Source organism: Triticum urartu, chromosome 2A (assembly GCF_056163025.1).
Source record: "Triticum urartu cultivar PI428250 chromosome 2A, HENAU_Tu73, whole genome shotgun sequence".
In the NCBI taxonomy this organism is placed as follows: domain Eukaryota; kingdom Viridiplantae; phylum Streptophyta; class Magnoliopsida; order Poales; family Poaceae; genus Triticum; species Triticum urartu.
In genome coordinates, this window is record NC_141874.1 from 540,978,406 (window position 1) to 540,998,750 (window position 20,345).

Genomic DNA, 20,345 nt, shown 5'->3' on the forward strand with positions numbered 1-20,345 from the left:
AAAAAAGCAAGGTTTTCTTTTTCTTTTCTTTTTTTCATTTCTGAGGCGCAAGCCCGTGAATGAATTTGTTCTGGATATGGAGAAAGGGGATGGTGGTGTTTGCTCGTCGGGAACCCGTGTTGTACATGTCAAACATGAGAGCGTGTGAGTGCAGCTATGCAGAAGAACCACCTGAACAAACAAACAAACAAACCATTAGAAAAGAGACAATGTATCTCCTATAAAGCACCGATACGTCGAAAGTTGGCGTGTCCGCGTACCGCACGTCGCTGATACGGCGATACGCACGATACAGCCGCGATACTCATATCACAGGCGTATCAGGATTTCCGATCAAAAAGAAAAGGAAAAAAATGACGATACGCTGGGGACACGCTCGGGATACGGGCAGGACACGGCCGCGCAGCCTCGAGCTCATTAAAGGCCCACGTCTAAGTCTAACCTAAGTGCTCTCTCGCTCTCTGTTCGACTTCACGATTGGATCCAGGGCGACGAGCACGCCGCCGGTGCCGTCGCCAGGACTGACTCGTCGCCGCCGCACTGTCAACTCGCCAAGTGACCTCTTCTCCGCCGCTATGGCAAGAGTGAGGTAATTGATTCTTGTTGTGTGTGTTTGACGTATGTGCTTGGCTGCTTGCTGGCATGTGTGTGTGTGCGCGCGCGCTTGCCGTATGTGCTTGGTGCTTGCTGATGTTCCTGCTACTGTCTACTGGTACAGAGGGAAATACTCAAATCACCATGTAATCTGCGGGAGATGGCATGACAGCAAGTTAATGGACGAGGATCGAGGACATCGATGACCATTCACGACATGAAAAGATGCATGAGGCAACCAATGGGCATCATTTTGTTCTCATCTCACGCATTATATTAGTATGTTCTATCTTTATTACATGCCATTTTATTAATTATGTATATATACTCGCCGTATCGCATATTGCTGTTTCTAGAAATTGCCGTATCCCGTATCGCCGTATCGGTGCAACGTAGTGTATCTCTATGGACAAATGATTCCATCCTAACATGTGTGCGCTGGCTGCTTATTTGTTCGTAGTGCAAGGTGAAGGGAGTCAGATGCAGGCCTCTGGATAAAAAGAACCTGCCAGGGTCCAATGATGTTATGTGCAAATTGCAAAACAACTGCAGTGCAAATGGGCAATACCTTAGTCTTTTAATTACTTGTCTTGTCAAGACAAGTAATTTGAGACGGAGGTAATATATTTTTTTCTGTTGGACAGCAAGAGAGTAGAGTGGAGAAGGATCAGATGTTTGTTGAATGCACTAATTTTCTCTCATAGCAATATCTGACCGACCGTCCTCTTGTAATGCAATGACTTCTAACAGTGATGCCCAACATGAGAAATGGTCAACGTGAGTCATCATAGACCAGTCCTTGTCTCGGTGACCAACTCCAAGGCGGCCAATTCAATTGGCACCCAAATACAAGAGCCCTGATTCCATCAAGAAACGCTATTCTAAGATTTTGTCTTAAATGATTTGTACGGAGGAGCACGAGACTGTCAGCATAGAGTAAACAAGAATCAGAATTACAAATATAACAAGATGCGACTTGAATCGGTGAAATCTCGATGTGCGATAGGGGGGTGATGAAGGATTTAATCCGGCAATTGAAAAGAAAAGACAGCAGACTAATTCCATGTCCTGAACCTGAATCAGTGCGCTACAACCTGAACCTGCTCTGAGATCGAGTCATCAATAGTCAATAACCGGCGACATGCGTCAGGACGCCGTCGGGCTCGGCGCATCCGGGGCCGGCGGTGGCGGCACCAGCGCGACCGGCGGCGGCTGTGACGCGGATGCCGGCGGCGGCACCAACGCAGCCGGAGGCGGCTGTGACGCAGATTCCGGCGCCGGTGGCGGCGGCACCAGCGCAGCCGGAGGCGGCTGTGACGCGAATTCTGGCGCCAGTGGCGCGATTGCTGGTGGTGGCGGCACCAGCACGTCCGGAGGCGGCGGGGACGCAAATGTGGCCGGCGAGGGCGACGCAATTGGTGCTGGCGGCGGCTGCAGAGGGGGTTGAGGCGGCGGGAAGGGGGTTTCCGGGGCAGGAAAGGTGGGATTCGGCGGCGGCGGCGGGGCGGTGACCGCGGTGGAAGGCATGGATGGCTGTTGGCTGACGGTCCCGGGCGGGACTGGCTGACACCCGCCGGCGGCGGTGGCGCAGGCGGCGCCGGAGTTGCGATGGGACTTGGCGCGGTGGATGACGGCGCCGACGGCAACGATGAGACCGACGACGGCGAGCCCGGCCACGACGGCGAAGAAGATCTTGGTCGCCTTCCCCACGTAGCACCACCGCATGGCTGCTTCTCCCCCCCCTCTCCGGGTGGCTGGCACTGTAGTCTGTAGTGGAATGTGTGCTGGCAGTACTAAACAGCAGCAGCTGAGGTCCTCTGCTCTATGTATTGGAGAGCTCGTTTAGCTCAGACAACGGACACCGCCCGATCGAACAAGAGAACGGTCCAGATTTTACCCAGCGGTGAAACAGTGGAGCAGATCGGCTGGAGATGGTGCCTTGGCTATATGGCCTATGGTTGACACCTGCAGGGTGGGTGCACCTCTCAAGGAACCACCCCCATCCATGATCCGTCGTCCATCCGTCCGTCTCCTTTGGAACAAGCACGGCAGTAAATGAGGTGAAAACTTGGGTTCACGGCAGTGCCATTCTCTCGCTAAGCATTCCACTTTCTCCTACTGCCATGAGCACTCACCTACTAGCATTTTCCTTTTTCTGGGGATGGAGTACATGTAGATTTTTTTTTTTTTAGAAAACGAACCCGTGGAGAAAATGGGTGGACAGTACTTCTTTTTAGGAAAAAAAATAAGAGTATTGAAAGGAAAGAATGGGTGCCTTGTGGAGTAAGAGCAGCTCTAGGCGGTCCCTAAAAAATCATGGTATCAGCCGAGTAAAGCTTACTGAAGTATTTTTATTCAACTATTTTTTGACCGGATCTAACTGATCTTCTATATTGTTTAGTGGAGCAATACTTACAATTAGCTTATGCATTCCATCAAACATTTGCTATGTGCCAGCGACGATGGTGACCATGTCGTCGCCGTTGTGGCCTCTTTCACTCCTCCTACTCCAACTCCTACATGGACACCGCAACGACACGGCCGCCCCCGCCTTACCAAATTCGATCAAGCCAAACCCGTGATGTCGCCCTCGAGGCCGAGAATGCGCTCGACGACTTTCTCCATTGGGGTGGCCTGGCCTCGCCGCTCCCCGAAGCGGGTGCGCGCTGCTCCGGATGGCGCTGGAGCTTGCACGGACCTGCAAGTACGTTGGGGCCACGGGCATATCGCGCAGCACATCGAGCACGTGCCCTTCCCACCTGGATCGCCTCCTCCGCCACCACCTTGGTACGCACACGTCACCCAGGAGTCCATGTCGGAGTCGAAGATGTTGTCGCCACCGTCGACAAGGGAGCTTCACGTGAGTCGCCGGCCGGCTACAAGGAGGCATTTGCCTGAAGAGAACTTTTACTTGGCCATTTCTAGGACGAGTAAATTTAGGAGTCAGATAGACACCCGACCCCCAAGCCGCTCCCGTGAGCGTCCTCGGGGGAAACCCTAGCCGCCGCCCCTTGTCCTTCCTCGTCGATCTCTCCCCCCGCCGCCACCGCACAGCGCCGCCGGGCAAAGACCAGCCAGCGTTGGTGGCGGCGGGGATCTTGCCCCTCTTCTCGCGGTTGGCGTCCGGCGCGGGACGGCGCGGCGCGAGACGGCGCTGGGCTGGCGGGGCCCAACGGCGCGGCTGAGGGCGTGTTGGGTGGCGGCGCCCCTGCCTGGCGGTGGTGCAGTTGCGGCTTGAGGCCTCTCCAACGCGCGGCGGCTGCGGCTTCTCTGGCGGAGGCGCGAGTTATCCCGGCGGCAGCTTGGCGGCGTGGCGTGGCGGCGGGCTAGAGGGCTAGGCACCATCCAGTGGTGCTGCCTCCACGGCGGTTGCGGCTTGGGGCCCTGGACCCCGATCCGATCTGGATCTAGTGGTGCGGGGTCTGGGCCATGGCGGCTGGCGAGGCATGGGATTCGTCGGGGCTTGTCGCTCTCTAGGCACCATGGGGGTGCCGGCGGCGACGCGTGCCCGGCGTGGTGACACTGGTGGACGTGGTGGCCATCTTCTTCCCGAGATGGCCGGCCAGAGGCTTGGTGATCGGATCTCGAGATCCATCATCTTGTCCCGGCTGCGAGTAGGGGAGACATGGTTGCCGGTGAAAACCGAACCGACGGCAGGCGATGGCGGCATTCTCGCCATTACCTTGATGAAGGTATCGTCGTGTAACTATTGTCGACCCACTCGTGCTGCTCCGGGGGAAACCCTAGGATCTGGTGTTCCAGATCGGACGATGGCGGCACTGCAGTGTCGTTTCTCTCTTGGGAGCATCGTTTGCGGAGCAGCGCTGGATGTCAGAGGCAGGAGGTGGAGCGGCTTCGTCTTGCACGGAGCTTCGGTGGTGATGTCAAGTCATGCCTGACCAACAGGTGCTACGCTTTGTCATGCCTGGTCGGCAGGTGCTACGCACGACAGATCTTCCAAGGACTTCAAGTTGTGTCGGCTGGTGATACCTGGCAGCATGGCGCTGAGGTGTATCAGTGCCGACCGCGACGTGCTTAGCTGTTTGCGCGCAGAGAGGAGGTGCCGTTTGGCGCCGTGGTGGCGTCGACGATAGCTAGACCGAGCAAGGTTGATGCAGCAGTACAGTTCTGAAGATGGAGCGGTGGCAGTTGGCGGCGGCGGCATCTGAGTGCACGCCGGACCGGTGAGACCCATGCCCGGCAGGCGTCCTGGATGGGTTCTCAGGTCTTAGATGGGTTTGGCTGCGATGTCTGTTTGGTATTAGGCGCAGGCTATCTGTGCCCCTTCATCAGCTGGATAGAGGTGCTTAGAAGGCGGCTTTAGTCTTACTGTTGTATTACTTTGTAATGTCTTGTGAAAATAATTAATAAAGTGGCCGTATACATCGCCCAGATGCAGAGGCCGGGGGTCATCCTCCTTTTCTAAATAAAAAAGATAGACAGAGGGGTAAAACTTCTACTCTTCTAACCGGTTTAGAAGATTAATTAGATGCCGGTTAGAGAAGTAAAACCAAAATTTTACTCCTCTAGACTCTTAAGGGATCGGTTAGAGTTGCACTAAGCAGAGTTAATTGCACAGAAGTACCATAATTCGGGCATCACATGCAGATTGGTACCATGATTGCTAATTTTTGCGTGTTAGTACCAACATTGGTGTAAGTTTTTGCAAATGAGGCTAAAACGCGTATTTATACGTATTGACGCCCGATCCGACAGCTCGGGCCCACCCGTCAGGTGCCACGCTGGCCAATCGGCGCGTGCCCGCGCGTGCCCGCGTGCTGACTAGGACGAGCCGGTGCGTTGCTGCTCTCCAACCTGGTCCGGTCGCACCAGCTCCAGCCCGGCCGCACCATTCCCCTCCCCTCCTCCTCCTCGCTCGAACCCTAGTCCATGGCGTCGGCGATTCCGCCAGGCAGCGGCGAGGGCGTCCATGGCGGCGGTGAGATGCCGTTCTGGCCTCCTAGCGGAACGGCTGGCGTCGACTGGGCTGGCGGCGACGACTCCAGCTCCGCGTACTCGACCGACGACGAGGAGTCGATGTTACTCACCATGGAGCAGCGGTTGCGGTTGGCGCATCAGTGGGTGGCGAACCCTAGCAGCAGCCATGAGTTGACGCATGGACTTGGCGGCGTGCTGTAAGTACCCTTGTCCTCTTCCTCCTCTGATTTATCCAATTGGGCATTTTTAGGGTTTGTTCATCTTCTGCTTTATCCAGTTGGGGATTAGGTTTTATCCAATTGAAGTGACTAGTATAGGACAATTAAACTAACCTAGTAACATAGCGTATTGCACTCTCAAATTAGTTCAATGACAGTAAAAATTTGGGATTATTGTGGCTCTCCAAATTGTTCTGTACTTTCTGGTACTGTTACTTTAAATTGTTTTGTACTGTACTGTTGCTCTCCAAATTTTGCTATTGTGCTCAATTAGTAAATAATAGACTTACAGGTTACTTTAAATTGCACTGTACTGTACTGTTGCTCTACAAATTAAGAGTAATTATAATGAATACATGAAATTTAATTTGTTCTGTAGTTTGGATGAAGACATTTGGGAAGTAAGGATCCATTTTGATGCAAGAGAGCCATTGGAGATGAAGCTGTGTGGTTCAGATATTACTTATCTGAATTTGGTTGCAGTGATGGAAACCCAAGGATTTAATGCATATGATTGTTTGTTTCACATTGAAAATCCATCTTTAGGAGAGAAAGGGCTGGATTTGGTAGACAGTCATGCAGAATTACAGATGATAAAGAGGAAGATCCAGGACAAATTGGTGCTTAATTTGCTAGTCAGGGCTTGTCCACCCCCTGATACTGATTTTGAGAGGCAGCATTTTGAAAAGCCAGACTTGTCCACTGTGGTGTACCAAGAGCCTCTTGTTTATGATCTGAGTGAGCCTCCTATCTTAGTTGTTGATAAGGAAGGAGTAGTCTTTGACAGTCAATGTAGCACACATCACCCTGCTGGTCCTGCTGGTGTTTGCACACAAGAAAGCAAAAATGCAACAGACAAGTTGAAAGCAGTTTTGGAAGAAGAAGAAGAAGAAGAGGGATATCAAGGATTTGAGGCTTATGAGGACAGTGATGCCTCTGATGAGGATGGTCAAATTGGAAGTGACCCTAATTACATGGTTGATGATGAAGATGTAGAGGTGGAAGAGGGAAAGAGACAGAGAGAGCTAGAAGCACAAGAGGAAGAATCAGATGATGATCAATCAGAAGAGGAAGAAATGCTGCATTATGAGGGTGACACTGAAGTTGAGGACCCATTTGAGGTAGAACAAGATAGGACTTTTGAACAAGAAGAAGAAACTATAGTTGAACCTGTAAAGAAGAAGCAGAAGCTGCTAGTTAGAAGAGGCCCAACCACTAGGTCACATTGTAGTGAGCTACCAGAGGTTGAACCTGATTTCAGACCATCATCAGATGAAGAAGAGAAGGGGTTGTTGAGGGAGAGTGATGATGATGGTTTTGAGCCACTCTCTTTTGTCCTACAAAATAAAAGGAAGAGTAGGGCAAAGAAAAGGCCTGCTAGGAAGTGGTATAATGAGAAATTGGAGCAACCACATGAGCAACTGTGTATGAAGTTGTGTTTTAGGGATCAGCATCAATTCAGAGATGCTTTGTTGAATTTGCACATCACCCAGGCCAGGAATTTCAGGTATCACGGGAATTCAGATCAGAGGATAATTGTTGAGTGTACAGATAAACAATGCCACTTCTTAATGGTGGCAGCAGTTATAAAAGGGGAGAAAACCTTTGTAATTAAGAAGATGAGACTAGAACACACTTGCCCTAGTACCACAGAGACCACCAGGGTTAGTGCTAAGTGGCTAGCACAGAAATATGAGCATCTCTTTAGATCTGATATAACTACTGGTATTCAGACTATAATTGATGCATGCAATGAAAAATATGGTGTAGATGTGCCCAAGTGCATGGCATATAGGGCAAAGAACATAGCTATTGAAGCTGTGTTAGGAGATCACAAGAAGCAATATCCTAGGCTTAAAGACTATGCTCAGACTGTCATGGACACAAACCCTGGGAGCAGAGTAATAGTCACTACTGTTACTCCAACACCAACTGCAAGAATACCCCACCCAGGCCCAAGATTCCATGCCATGTTCTTTTGCATGAATGGAGCAAGGGAGGGGTTTCTTAATGGGTGTAGGCCATTCATTGGTTAGTTCCTAAACCTTGTGCACCATTTACATATTGTAGAGTACTACATTTTGTTTCTCACTTGAATGTATTTAATGTTTGGAAATGTTGATTATGCAGGTGTTGATGGGTGCTTCATTAAGCTCACTACAGGTGCTCAACTCCTTGCTGCCACTGGTAGAGATGGCAACAACAACATATATCCACTGGCATTTGGCATAGTTGGACAAGAGGACAAAGCTAGTTGGTGTTGGTTTCTACACCAACTGAAAATTTGCCTAGGGGGAGAAGTGGGCAAGTTTGGACCTTATACTATAATGTCAGATAGACAAAAGGTATGTGTTTTGCAGAAGTGTTTACATTAGCTTAGAGTTTCATTATGTTTTGCACAAGTGTTTATAGTAGATTAGAATGCATATTTAATTCATTGGTGCATATTTCTTTAGGATGTAGCTTAGACTTGTTATATTGTTTGTGTCAGGGGTTACTATATGCAGTGAATGCTGTGTTTCCAAATTGCAACCAAAGGTTCTGCCTTAGACATATATATGCAAATTTCCAAAATGCTGGGTTTAGGGGTGAAGATCTTAAGAAGTGCATGGATAATGCTAGCTATGCCTACAATGAACACAAATTTAATATTGCAATGAATGATCTTAGAGCTGAAAGTGAGGAAGCTTGGGAGTGGCTTACTGCAATACCAAAAAAGACATGGGCAAGGCATGCATTTGACACAAACTGCAAGACTGACTTGGTAGTGAACAACTTGTCTGAGGTGTTCAACAAGTACATTCTAGATGTTAGGAGAAAACCTATAAGGACAATGTGTGATGGGATAAAAGATAAGCAGATGGTGAGGTGGCACATTAAGAGAGAGAGTGTTAAGGAAGCAAGATGGGAGATAACACCTCATTACAGTGAGAAGCTAGAGGCTGAGAAGGAGAGGGCCAGATACTGCAAGCCAATACAGGCAGGGGTCAACTTATGGCAAGTTACAAGTGGGCAGCAAACACATGCTGTCAACCTGGAACTTCAGACATGTGGATGCAGGAAGTGGGACCTTAGTGGCATACCTTGCAACCATGCCATCTCTGCAATAAACAAGGCTAAAAGGAAACCAGAGGATTATGTCAGCAAATTCTTCAAGAAAGATTTTTATGCTGCAGCTTATGAACCAATGATCTTTCCTGTGCCTGGTGAGCATGATTGGACAAGGACCCCTGGTCCAGACATAGAACCACCTGCATTCAAAATCAAGAGAGGAAGAAGGAAAGAAAAGAGGATCAAGGGCAAATTTGAAGTACCAAAGCCAAAAGAAACTTCAAGAATGGGGACCATAACATGTGGCAATTGTGGTCTCCAAGGGCATAGGTACACAAACTGTCTTAAACAGTTGAAGCCTGAGCTAGCTTTGAGGAAGAATAAGCATGTGGTAATAATTTTTCACCTTGAAATATACTAATGTTTTCTTTCTTGTACATTTCTTTCTAGCATTATTAATTGTTTCCTTTTCTTTGCAAGGCTACTCCAAGTACCTCATAGCCAAGAGCTGCTGGTCCTTCTACTCCACCAACAGCAAGACAGCCAAGACCTGCTGCTTCTGCTCCTACACCACCATCATCTGGAAGAAGAGGAGCTGGCAGAGGAGCTGGTGCTACTTCTACTACAACACCACCATCTGGAAGAGGAAGGGGAGCTGGCAGAGGAGCTGGTGCTACTTCTACTACACCACCACCATCTGGAAGAGGAGCTGGCAGAGGCAGAGGAAGAGCTGGAAGAGGTGCTCCCAGGCAATATGCTGACATTCCTACTGATGGCACACACACTGGATGGATGTCCTACTTCAATGCTAGCATGGGAGGAGGACGAGCCATGTAATGTGAAATACTGTGGTGTTATTTTGGTTGAACTTGATGCTTGAGGTGGAGTACTGGTGGAGTACTCTAGTAATGTTGAACTTGATGCTTGTAATGTTGAACTTGAGGTGGAGTACTGGATATGTATAACTTGCTACTGGATATGTGGTTGAACTTTAGGTGATTATCTGAATGTTGAACTTTACGTGGTTATCTGAATGTTCACCTTTAGGTGGTTTTCTGAATGTTGAACTTTAGGTGGTTTTCTGAACTACCAATATTTGCAAAGCAGTACCACAATTGCAGTTACTTGTGACAAATTAGTACCAATACTGCTGCTATCTGTTGCATGTCAGTACCAATATTGGGGCATCACATAACATGCAGTACCACATTTGGGGATTCTGACATGTGGGACAGATACCTCTTCTACTATTAAATTGACAGCACCAGATCTCAGAGTGGGGAACGAAACTAGGGTTCATCCACGGAGCCACCTAAGCCTAACCATTAGGGTTTATGGTGACTCGGGGTCGACGGAGCCACCTAAGCCTAACCATTAGGGTTTACGGTGACTCGGGGTCGACGGAGCCACCTAAGCCTAACCATTAGGGTTTACGGTGACTCGGGGTCAACGGAGCCACCTAAGCCTAACCATTAGGGTTTACGGTGACTCGGGGTCGAGGAAGCCACCTAAGCCTAACCATTAGGGTTTATGGTGACTCGGGGTCGAGGAAGCCACCTAAGCCTAACCATTAGGGTTTACGATGACTCGGGGTCGAGGAAGCCACCTAAGCCTAACCATTAGGGTTTACGATGACTCGGGGTCGACGAAGCCACCTAAGCCTAACCATTAGGGTTTACGGTGACTCGGGGTCGAGGAAGCCACCTAAGCCTAACCATTAGGGTTTACGATGACTCGGGGTCGACAAAGCCACCTAAGCCTAACCATTAGGGTTTATGGTGACTCGGGGTCGACGGAGCCACCTAAACCTAACCATTAGGGTTTACGGTGACTCGGGGTCGACAGAGCCACCTAAACATAGGCTTCCAATGCATGATATAACATAACCATCTAATAATCCAGTGCTAACATAACCATCAAATAGTCTTCCAATGCTAACATAGTCATCAAAACCTAGTGCATGAGAAATCATAATCCGAAGTCTAGCAAACATAACACAGAATATCTGATCCAGCAAACATAACACACATAACACACAATACTTACTACAGTTCAACATATTATAAAGTACACAACCATTGTTCACAATACATAGTGGAGTTTTGATGCATAGTTCATCCTTTTCTCACAAAAGGATGAAAAGCATATCTACTACATACATACACAGCCATAGTTCATCTTAGAGAAGTTCACATTTAGTAGAGCCATACACTACACAACCATCATGCCCAAAAGATCAGCATTGCCCACTACTCTCATATTCATTTTCTTCACTTCTCTAAGATGGCCTGGATCCCCTTGATCTTCTCCTTCAGCTTCTCCTCAGACTTTGTGAGCTCTGCATTCTTCAACTCCAAGTTCATCTTAGCTTCAGTAAGCAATTGCTTATCAGTAATATGCTTCAACTTCAGGTTCTGGATGACTGTAGCTTGAGCTCTTGTCAGGTTCAGTAGCACATCATAATTCTGCTTAAACTTCTCAAACTCTGCATCTTTCTTTGCCATCTGTGCATTCATATCAGCCACCAGTTCACTTCTGCATTCATGCTGATATGTAATGGCAGACTGCAGATGTCTGAAATCCACCACCCTATCCTCCTGGAAGCTCATAAGCTGATGCACATCTTGGACTAGCTTGTCATAGTTGGCCTCCAGGTTGTTCTTCTCTTCTGTCAGATGGTGGATAGTGAAAGAACTTTCAAGATTGTCATTCACCCTAGCACTTTTGGCATCTTCAACCATTGCCCATAGCTTCAACAATGCATTCTGCATTGTTGGGGGCCACTGGTGATCAACCCATTCAACAAAGCCACAATTGCTACCTTCCTGCAAAAACAACAACAACAACAACAACAAAACAGTTCATACATCAAGTAATTACACAAAATCACTGCAGTTGCCAAAAAGAATGTCTAAATTTAGCATCAGACCACTACATTTAACAAGAGGAGCAGCCACTTGAGTAGCTGACTGACTAGTTTAGTTACTGTACTGTTCATATCAAGGAGTGTTCAAATATTTGTAAGCTACTCTACTACCACTATTAACATAAATTACTATGTTAGCACCAGACCATTACATTTAACAAGAGGAGCAGCCACTTGAGTAGCTGACTGACTAGTTTAGTTACTGTACTGTTCATATCAAGGAGTGTTCAAACATTTGTAAGCTACTCTACTACCACTATTAACATAAATTACTATGCCACTGTACTCCAGCAAAATATACTCATGCTTGACCTAAATAAGCTACTCTAACCACTATGAACCAAAATGTTGACAGCAAGCAGAGTACTCCAGCAAACAGAGTTCAATATGGCACTGACCAAGTAAGAAAAAAATCAGTATGCCTACAATCCTACAATCCATACCGGCTGTGCACATGCTAAAAACCTCCTGCCTGTGTCTGTTCCTTCAAAGGCAACAAGCCTCTCAGATGCCATGCCGTGCTTCTCACATGGAGACATCACATCCAGCTCAAGCCCCTTGTAATCTGGATCTTCAATGCTGAAAGGGACCTGCAGAAGCTCGCACAAAGACAATGGCCAAATCAAAACCTAGCGATATTAACCAAATCAAGAAATCCCAAATCTGAAACCCTAACCCTAACCCTGTACTGACCTCGTTGAGACAGTCTGTGGAGGAAGACTGCATGTACGGGAGGCTAGAATGGTCGTCGCTGCTTTCGTCCTCCAAAACCATGGCGTCGGCGGGGCGGTGCGGCGGCCGGCAGTCGGGGCGCGGGCGGCGGCAACGGAGGAAACGAGCGAGGAGGAGGGGAGGGGAATGGTGCGGCCGAGCTAGAGCTGGTGCGACCGGACCAGGTTGGAGAGCAGCAGCGCACCGGCTCGTCCTAGTCAGCATGCGGGCACGCGCCGATTGGCCAGCGTGGCACCTGACGGGTGGGCCTGAGCTGTCGGATCGGGCGTCAATACGTATAAATACGCGTTTTAGCCTAATTTGCAAAAACTTACACCAATGTTGATACTGACACGCAAAAATTAGCAATCATGGTACCAATCTGCATGTGATGCCCGAATTATGGTACTTCTGTGCAATTAACTCCACTAAGCACATCAGCACCATTTGACATGATCCTCTCCGGCGCGTCCAACACAAATCAACGAAAAACACAAAATATAATGCCAAACAATTTCACCACAGTTTTTTTTAAGGGAAATATAATAATTTCAGAGGACTTTCTCATCCTGGTGTAACGCACACCAATCATCTTCCATCTGCCGGCCGTGCTATCCAGTCCCATGGCGCAAATGGCGGGCACCTACCTCTCAAGCTTCCATGCCACTGCCGCCGCAACTAGCGGCGGCGCGTCACCAAGGCCGAGGCCAAGAGTGGTGACATGCCACGCCTCCGAGCCGTCGGGCCGGCGATCAGCCTGCCTCAGTCTAGGCCTCGGCCTTGCCACCGCCGCTGTGCTCCACACAGCGCCCGCCCGCGCCACCGCTGCTGACGCCGACGAGGAGCCGGAGCCGGCCAACAACGGCTGGTGGCTCACCGAGTTCCCTCTGCCGGTGCCCAAGATCCGCAACAGTACTACCGCTACACTTCCCATACATACTATATCACCTCATCCTCATGATGCATTTCATTCCTAGAGAGAGAGGCCTCAACTGCTGAACTGAAACCAGCGCGGATGAATGTGGTGCAGAGGAGATCAACAATGGCGAGACAGGGACGCGATCCTTTGTGAAGAACGGCATCTACATGGCAGACATCGGGCCAAGCTTCGCGGCGCACGCCTACCGGGTGCGCAGCTCCGCATTTGACCTGCTGGCGCTGGAGGACCTGCTCGGCAAGGAGGCCTCCAACTATGTCAACAAGTACCTCCGCCTCAAGGCCACCTTCATATACTACGACTTCGACAAGCTCATCACCACCGCCGACCTCGACGCCAAGCCGCCGCTTCTCGGCCTAGCCAACCGCCTCTTCGACAGCTTCGAGAAGTTGCAGGCGGCTGTCACCACCAAGGATGACGCTGACATAGGATCCTGTTATGCTGACACAAAGCTCATACTGCAGGAAGTCATGACAAGAATGGCCTAACCAGTATCCAGGACAAACAGTTCTGTCATGAACTGTAAATTCTGCCTCAGACTCTATCCAGGATAGCCTCAGTGCGTTATGTAATGTGCATTTGGTGATACTGAGAAATGACACGATTCTAGTCGTGAATGAAGAATTGGTGGAGATAGCACACAAGCAGGTCAATGGAATGCATCTTCCCAGCAATTAGTTATTAATACAAGCCAAGCGATAAAAGGCTGAATGCCAATACACCTACAGAGCTCAACTACTAGTAGTACCATCACTCTACGCTAGAGTAGAGTATCAAAGCCGATACAGATTAGATAACTGAAATGGATAGGTCAGCACGCCACACCTGACTGTTAATATAATCATCAAGAACAAACAACAAAGCAAATGAGAATATACAACCTCTAAATGCGGTGCAAATGATGGATTGCATCCCTCAATTATCAACAAACAAACAACACACCTACATTACTGATGGCCCATGGATGGGATGGGACTTGCCAGTGAATTGACTGCATAGGCTCATCCTTGTGACAAGCTGCGCATTTGAGTCTGACGACGAGGGACGCCGATCTCACAAGAGTTCACCCGAGCAGCAAAACGAAGCGAGCAAATAGACTCGCTTGTAGAAGACACTTCCGGGGACAAGTTCACAAACATTAGCGTTTTAGAGTCTCCACCCAAGCATGGCTGTGTACAAGGAAAACAGTTGTAGGCTGTAAAATGGCACTGAATTATAGTGAGACTGTACACCCTAGTTTTGGTACTGTGAAGTTACCTGGAGTAGATACGTCAGTTTGGAGTTCCTGAATGGAATGTGTTCCTCTTTCTTAGCAATGGAGAAGATAACATCACTCAAGCACGACAAGCTCTTGTTAATAGCCTAAAGAGTTAAAGTTAATACCATACAAGTGCTATGGATGTTACAAATGTACACTTCACAAAACAAAGGGATAGCAAACTACCTGGGTTTCCTTGAGTCTATCCCCAGTGGCACCACTTTTGTTAAGCCGTTCACTGCCTGCAAGATCAATTAAATTGAGAACACCTTGCACTTGTTGATCTGTTCCCTGCACAGAATATAATAACGCAAACATTGAGAAAAGGTTATGCATGAATTGAACTTATCAGTAAAAGATTGCATACCTCATTTACACCAAAAATCCGTAGTGTGAAAACACAGTGACTTCTAGATGATTCTTCATTCATTTGTGTTTTTCCTACTGATCTGCAAACAAGAACGAAAAAACAAATACTAGTTGATTCAGCACATATACATGCAAGTACCAAAAATATTGAGACATTGCAACCAAATTGAACACTCTTTTGGAGAGTTAGTCTGAGTAGCATGACAAAAAACATGGTACTAAGCATTGATTACAAGAGTACAAAATGTATGTTTGGAAAAGTTTTAGTTCAAATCAAGGAAATACTGCTTTTAACTTACTTAGAACTTGCATCCACAATACAAATTTGCTTGTGCTATCGTAACTTATCATTGTTAAACAAAAAATAAGGATTAATGGTAGTTTCACTGAATCTCAAAAGAACTTCGAGTCAACCTGCTTTGTGCAGCCCGTTTGAGCAGAGAAGAAACTTCGTTGATACTCCGTACATCAACGATTGTGAGGTCAGACACCTGGGTATTACCATTCGCATCATGTTTGATATTATATTTTGAAGCGGCACCATCTTGGATAGATGTGCGACTTGTCGCTAACAAGTCACGTATGGTCTCATTGTATATTTCTAGCATTGAAGCCTACAAAAATAAGCTAAATTAGGATTATAGATAGAGAATACATGATAAGTCTTTAGTTCAAGTAAGTAAACAAATCAATTGTAACACACCTGCATCTTATATTTCCAACCTTGTGACATAAGGCATTGACTAGTTTGAAAAATTTGTTCAAGCGATCTAGGTATTAACCCTTTTTGATCATTGAACTCAGGATTTCCCATCATAGTGTGTGTCTTGCCGGAACCAGTTTGCCCATAAGCAAATATGCATACCTACATGATTTGAGATCAGTAAGTTCCATAATAAGTTCCTAATTTGAAAACAAAAACTATTTTTTCCATTATTCAATACAAGAAATAAAAACAGACAAGTACTTGGCTAAAACAATTAGATGAAGTGCACAGTGATTAACAGTGTACTTTTGGAACAGTTAATTTTTCTTAATTTTCTGCCTAATTGAATTTATTATTATTCAGTTCTGAAAATACAATATTAGTTATACCACCACTAAAAGTACCTTATAACCATCAAGTGCACTTTGAACCAACTGAGAAATTTCAGTAAACACATCTTCCTGGGATGCCGAGTGATCAAACACTTTGTCAAACGCAAATGAATACGATTGTGCTGAACAAAAAATGAAAAAAGTTAGTTTACAGAAGTTAGCAAGTATCATACACAAACATATACTAAGCAGTAAAAGTAAATGTAACATACTGTTATGTATCAACTCGACACCACGACCTATATTTTCTCCATTATTTGGATAAGAAACAGCTCCAGATTCATTTGACAATAAAGGTCGGACTCGGCAGAAAACACGAATATTTCCTTTAAGCTCCTGCAACACATTGATCTTATAAACAAACATACTGTATGGGATTAGTACGAGTCTTTAGGAGAATAAATCATTACGAGTATAGTGTTATGTAGTTTTTTCCGCAACTTCTCCCCATCCACAATTTTTTGCTCAGCTTCTGTAAGACGTAATTGTAGGTCCTCCAGCATTCTCTTTTGGCTTTCATACTCACTCATTGTCTCCATAGTTGTCAAATTAGATCTCTGGATAGTAAATTACAACCATTACACAGACGTGCATTTCATATATTGAAAGTATGGTAATTCAATCTAAATGATAATAGGCATGCAAAACTGTTACAAATATTATAATGGACATAATAGTGATACAAATGAACCACAGCTTGCAGCTTGTAGCTATAAATGCTTATTTTGAGGCTAATCATAAATGGCAAGTCAGAAACTATAGATTCTACAAGCTGAAACAAACATCTTCTATAAAAATACACACCTTCAACTTTTCATTAGCCGATGCAAGTTGAATTTGCAGTGTTTTAATCTTCTCAGTTTGGTTTGAACAAGTTTCCTGCATGATTGAAAAAAAATAAGCCAACATAATTGAAATGGTTAGCATTATAATTGAGTGTGTATAATCATACCTCAAGTGCATCACATCGTATCATGACATTCTCTAATTCTGACGAAGACTTTCCTGTCAGTTCCTTGTACACACCCAAGTCACTCAACAACGAATTTATTTCAGCTGATTTATGATCACGGTCATCCCTTACTTGGTGTAATTCAGCTCTGAGAGCTTCAACCTCATTCAATAAGTTATTTTTTTGTTTCAAAGCTTCACTCTGTGAAGACTGCAGAGTAAAAGGCTTAGCTATGAGTATGTAACTTATAAATGTAATAAGAAAGTTGAAGGCATAAAGAATGCAATTAAAAGATGAAAACTAAAATATTACCTTTGCCATATCAAGCTGCAACTTTACTGAGTTAGAATGATCTTTCAAACCATTCATTGTTTCAACCATAGTATTCTTCTCTTTTTGCAGCTTGTCTATTGTTTCAGCATTCTTTGTTGCATCAGCTTGGAGGTTGCAATTATATTGCTGCAAGCTAGTGTTGTATTCCTGAAGCCTCTTATTTGTATCTTGAAGCATCTTGATCTAAATGTAATAGAAATATTGTTAAAACATGAACAATGGTAAATAAACAATTTATTAGAGAAAATATTGAACAACAATAATACCTGATCATTAAGACGCTTCTGCTCCAACTTAACTCTGTTGAGTTCTTCTGAAAGCTCGTTCCTTGAAGATTCTGCAGCAATCCTAGCCTCCTTTTCGTCTCCATAAGATCGAAGGCACTCCTGCACTTTACAAATTTGTGATTACAGATTGCTCCTTGGTCCATAAAAGATAAATTAGCGAAATGCACAAGGTACAACACCATTTGTTCAGCTTCCACTTTCTTTAGGCTCTCTCCTAAAGAGGCATATTGTTTCTGAAGCTCCTCTTTCATTGCCACGGATTCTTGGATTTTGCACTCCAACTGAGACACTGGATGGCAACACACCAATTCAGTCAGTACGGTCAACAATTGCAAAAGTTTTCACACTGTCAGATGAAGAAGTGTTACCAATTTCAGCATGATGTTTGTCTGCAGCATCGATTAGGCCATTGAGTTTTCCGATTTCAGCGAGGTTTGCGTCCTCCCTCTCGAGCAACCATTTGATACAAGCACGCAGCTTCTTGATGTACTCAATCATCTGCTCACTCTTTCCCTGGGGAAGCAATCAAACAATTGATGCTGTTTAGAACACTGCCAAGGACCATAATCATCAGTTCAGAATAGCAGGAAATAGTGACTCATCAGAAAGACATGTTAGAGGCAGGACCAGAACATATAGTTTACCAAAATCTTGGAATTTCACTTATGTATTCATCACACAGCAGAGGCGTGACATGTTAGGGGCGGGACAAACTACAACCTGAGCGCAGATTAGAGAGCCCGGAACTGTTCTAAATTGTTCTTGCAAGCTAAAATCCAGAATTTTTTTGTCTCGGCCTACCCACCAAAAAGGGTCAGACCGAGAGGAGATTTTTCTTTTTTTTTTCTTTTGAGATTTAGACCGAGAGGAGATGGCTACATGAAAACAGTAAACAGGAGGCAAGGTCATTCCACCAAAGCGGGAGAATCCACTAGTAGTATTTCTGTTGTCTGTTGCGAAAAAATCCATACCTTGTAATCCATCTTGTTCTTGCCCTTAATCTTCTCGTTGAGGAGGGCGTCGACGTCCTCCCTCCCGGCGAACTCGATGGGGGCCTCCGCGGGGGGAGGCGCGGCGGCGTTCTGGGGGGCCGTGGAGAGCGGCGGGCGCGGCGCCGGGCCCGCGGCCGTGCGCTGGCGCTTGCCATACTGTGACTGGGACTGGGTGTCGTTCTCCTTGAGGCGGGCCGTCGCCGAGCGGGCAGCGCGGTCGCGCGTGGCCATGGCGGTGGGGGGCGCGGGGAGGAGGAGCGGAGCGGCGGTGGATCTTGGGTTTGGGGCGAGGGGAGGAGGAGCGCACGGGCGGATCTTAGGGGCTTTCGTTTTTGAAATGGAGGATCTTTAGGGTTGGGGCGCGGGGAGGGGGAGCGTAGGGGCGGAGACTGGGCGGTGGGGGTGCGGCGGAGGAGCGGGATTTGGTTTTGAGAAGGTGAGAAGAACGAGCGGGATGTCCAGCAGCAGAAAACTACCGCGAGAGCTATATATCTCGCTCGTAGCGAGCGTAGCTTCCGACTCGCCTTTGTGTCTGCTGTACTGTACTGGGCCGGCCCGTTCTCAGTGCTGGTTCGCTCGCCGCTCGCTCGTAGCTGTGTTGGATACATTTCTTTTATTCCCTCTGTTCTTAAGCATGAGTTCAGAACCATTAAGGTTGAGGCTCACAACCTCGCAAAGCATGTACTCAATTTAGGGTTGGTCATCATGTTTGATTAGGTCAACCCGGCAACCTTACACTCATCCCTGTAAAAATTGTGACGATGTAATAAAAGTGTTGCGAGTTTGTCTAAAAAACAATTGTATTGTATAGTTTTCTATGGTTCCTTAAAAAAGATTTTCTCTGGTTTTCTATTTTTCGTTTATTATCTTGATTTTTTTGTTCTTTCATCAGTTTTCTTCTCTTTTTTTATTTTACCTTCATTTTTTCATTGAGTTTCTACGTTTTATCCCCTTTTTACTGGGTTTTTTTGTTTTCCCCTTTGTTTCTTTCTCGGTTTTACTGTTTTTTCTTTTAGTTTTTCTTTGTTTCTTTCTTGATTTTCATCGATTTTCTTTGTTTCTTTCTCCGCTCTTTGTTTTCATTCTTTTGCATTGCTTTTCTTTGGTTTTATTTTTTGCTTTTATTGTTTGTTCTTATTGGGTTTCTTTATTTTTCTTTAGGGTCGAGACTCAAGCCTAATTATGAACTTCATTTAATAAATGAAGGGTTTTGCATACGGTGGTAGCTAGGCTTGTGCGTGTTGCCGTGGCAATTCATAAAAAAACCCCAATACTAAGACCAGCTAAAACAAGATGATATCCCGAAGGGATAATAAAATAATTAATAAACTGATATGACAACTATAGAGGGTCCAATGCTAGATAAATAAATATCTCCTTGGGATGGCAGTGCATCTTCTTTAGAAAGTAGCTTAGTCCCATCTGCTATAGCTTGAGCATGTTGGTGGCCAACATATTCAGGACCAATACATTGTTGTATCGACACAGCTATGTCTCTTTCTAACCACACAATTACGAGTACCTTTGTTCTTATTCCCAAAAGGAAGGTCAAAATGGGTAGAATCGATATCGGTCCATAGACTTCTTTTAATAATTCTAATTTCAAAAAAGAACTGATAGTTTCTACCTCTACCCTGTCTTTTATGATTTCAACGATAAACTCCCCCCATGATGGTATATA

At 46.2% G+C, this 20,345-nt stretch overlaps 5 protein-coding genes across 5 annotated transcripts; 2 read left to right on the forward strand and 3 right to left on the reverse strand.

Moving 5' to 3' along the window:
* Positions 1–1,496: 1,496 nt before the first annotated feature.
* On the reverse strand, positions 1,497–2,754 carry LOC125535165 (uncharacterized). The gene has a single exon (XM_048698211.2). The coding sequence runs from the start codon at positions 2,317–2,319 to the stop codon at positions 1,741–1,743; it is 579 nt and encodes a 192-aa protein (XP_048554168.2). The 5' UTR covers positions 2,320–2,754; the 3' UTR covers positions 1,497–1,740.
* A 3,375-nt stretch (positions 2,755–6,129) lies between these two features.
* LOC147985800 (uncharacterized) lies at positions 6,130–9,222 on the forward strand. Its single transcript, XM_087541746.1, has 3 exons — positions 6,130–7,781; positions 7,881–8,095; positions 8,242–9,222. Exons 1-3 carry the CDS (start codon positions 6,188–6,190, stop codon positions 9,220–9,222), a joined length of 2,790 nt encoding a protein of 929 aa, XP_087397872.1. The 5' UTR covers positions 6,130–6,187.
* Positions 9,223–10,874: 1,652 nt separating this feature from the next.
* Positions 10,875–12,970, reverse strand: LOC125535944 (uncharacterized). The gene is made up of 3 exons (XM_087544305.1): positions 12,421–12,970; positions 12,171–12,317; positions 10,875–11,626 (listed from the first exon to the last, which is right to left on the reverse strand). The coding sequence occupies exons 1-3, from the start codon at positions 12,661–12,663 to the stop codon at positions 11,072–11,074; spliced, it is 945 nt and encodes a 314-aa protein (XP_087400431.1). The 5' UTR covers positions 12,664–12,970; the 3' UTR covers positions 10,875–11,071.
* Positions 12,971–12,996: 26 nt separating this feature from the next.
* On the forward strand, positions 12,997–14,049 carry LOC125535943 (photosynthetic NDH subunit of lumenal location 3, chloroplastic). Its single transcript, XM_048699024.2, has 2 exons — positions 12,997–13,350; positions 13,469–14,049. Exons 1-2 carry the CDS (start codon positions 13,062–13,064, stop codon positions 13,861–13,863), a joined length of 684 nt encoding a protein of 227 aa, XP_048554981.1. The 5' UTR covers positions 12,997–13,061; the 3' UTR covers positions 13,864–14,049.
* On the reverse strand, positions 14,006–19,073 carry LOC125535942 (kinesin-like protein KIN-14N). Its single transcript, XM_048699022.2, has 16 exons — positions 18,644–19,073; positions 18,041–18,185; positions 17,852–17,961; positions 17,652–17,771; positions 17,365–17,568; positions 17,053–17,262; positions 16,905–16,979; positions 16,511–16,657; positions 16,313–16,436; positions 16,113–16,222; positions 15,706–15,867; positions 15,417–15,616; positions 15,001–15,082; positions 14,820–14,924; positions 14,633–14,737; positions 14,006–14,544 (listed from the first exon to the last, which is right to left on the reverse strand). Exons 1-16 carry the CDS (start codon positions 18,893–18,895, stop codon positions 14,377–14,379), a joined length of 2,319 nt encoding a protein of 772 aa, XP_048554979.1. The 5' UTR covers positions 18,896–19,073; the 3' UTR covers positions 14,006–14,376.
* Between the last annotated feature and the right edge of the window lie 1,272 nt (positions 19,074–20,345).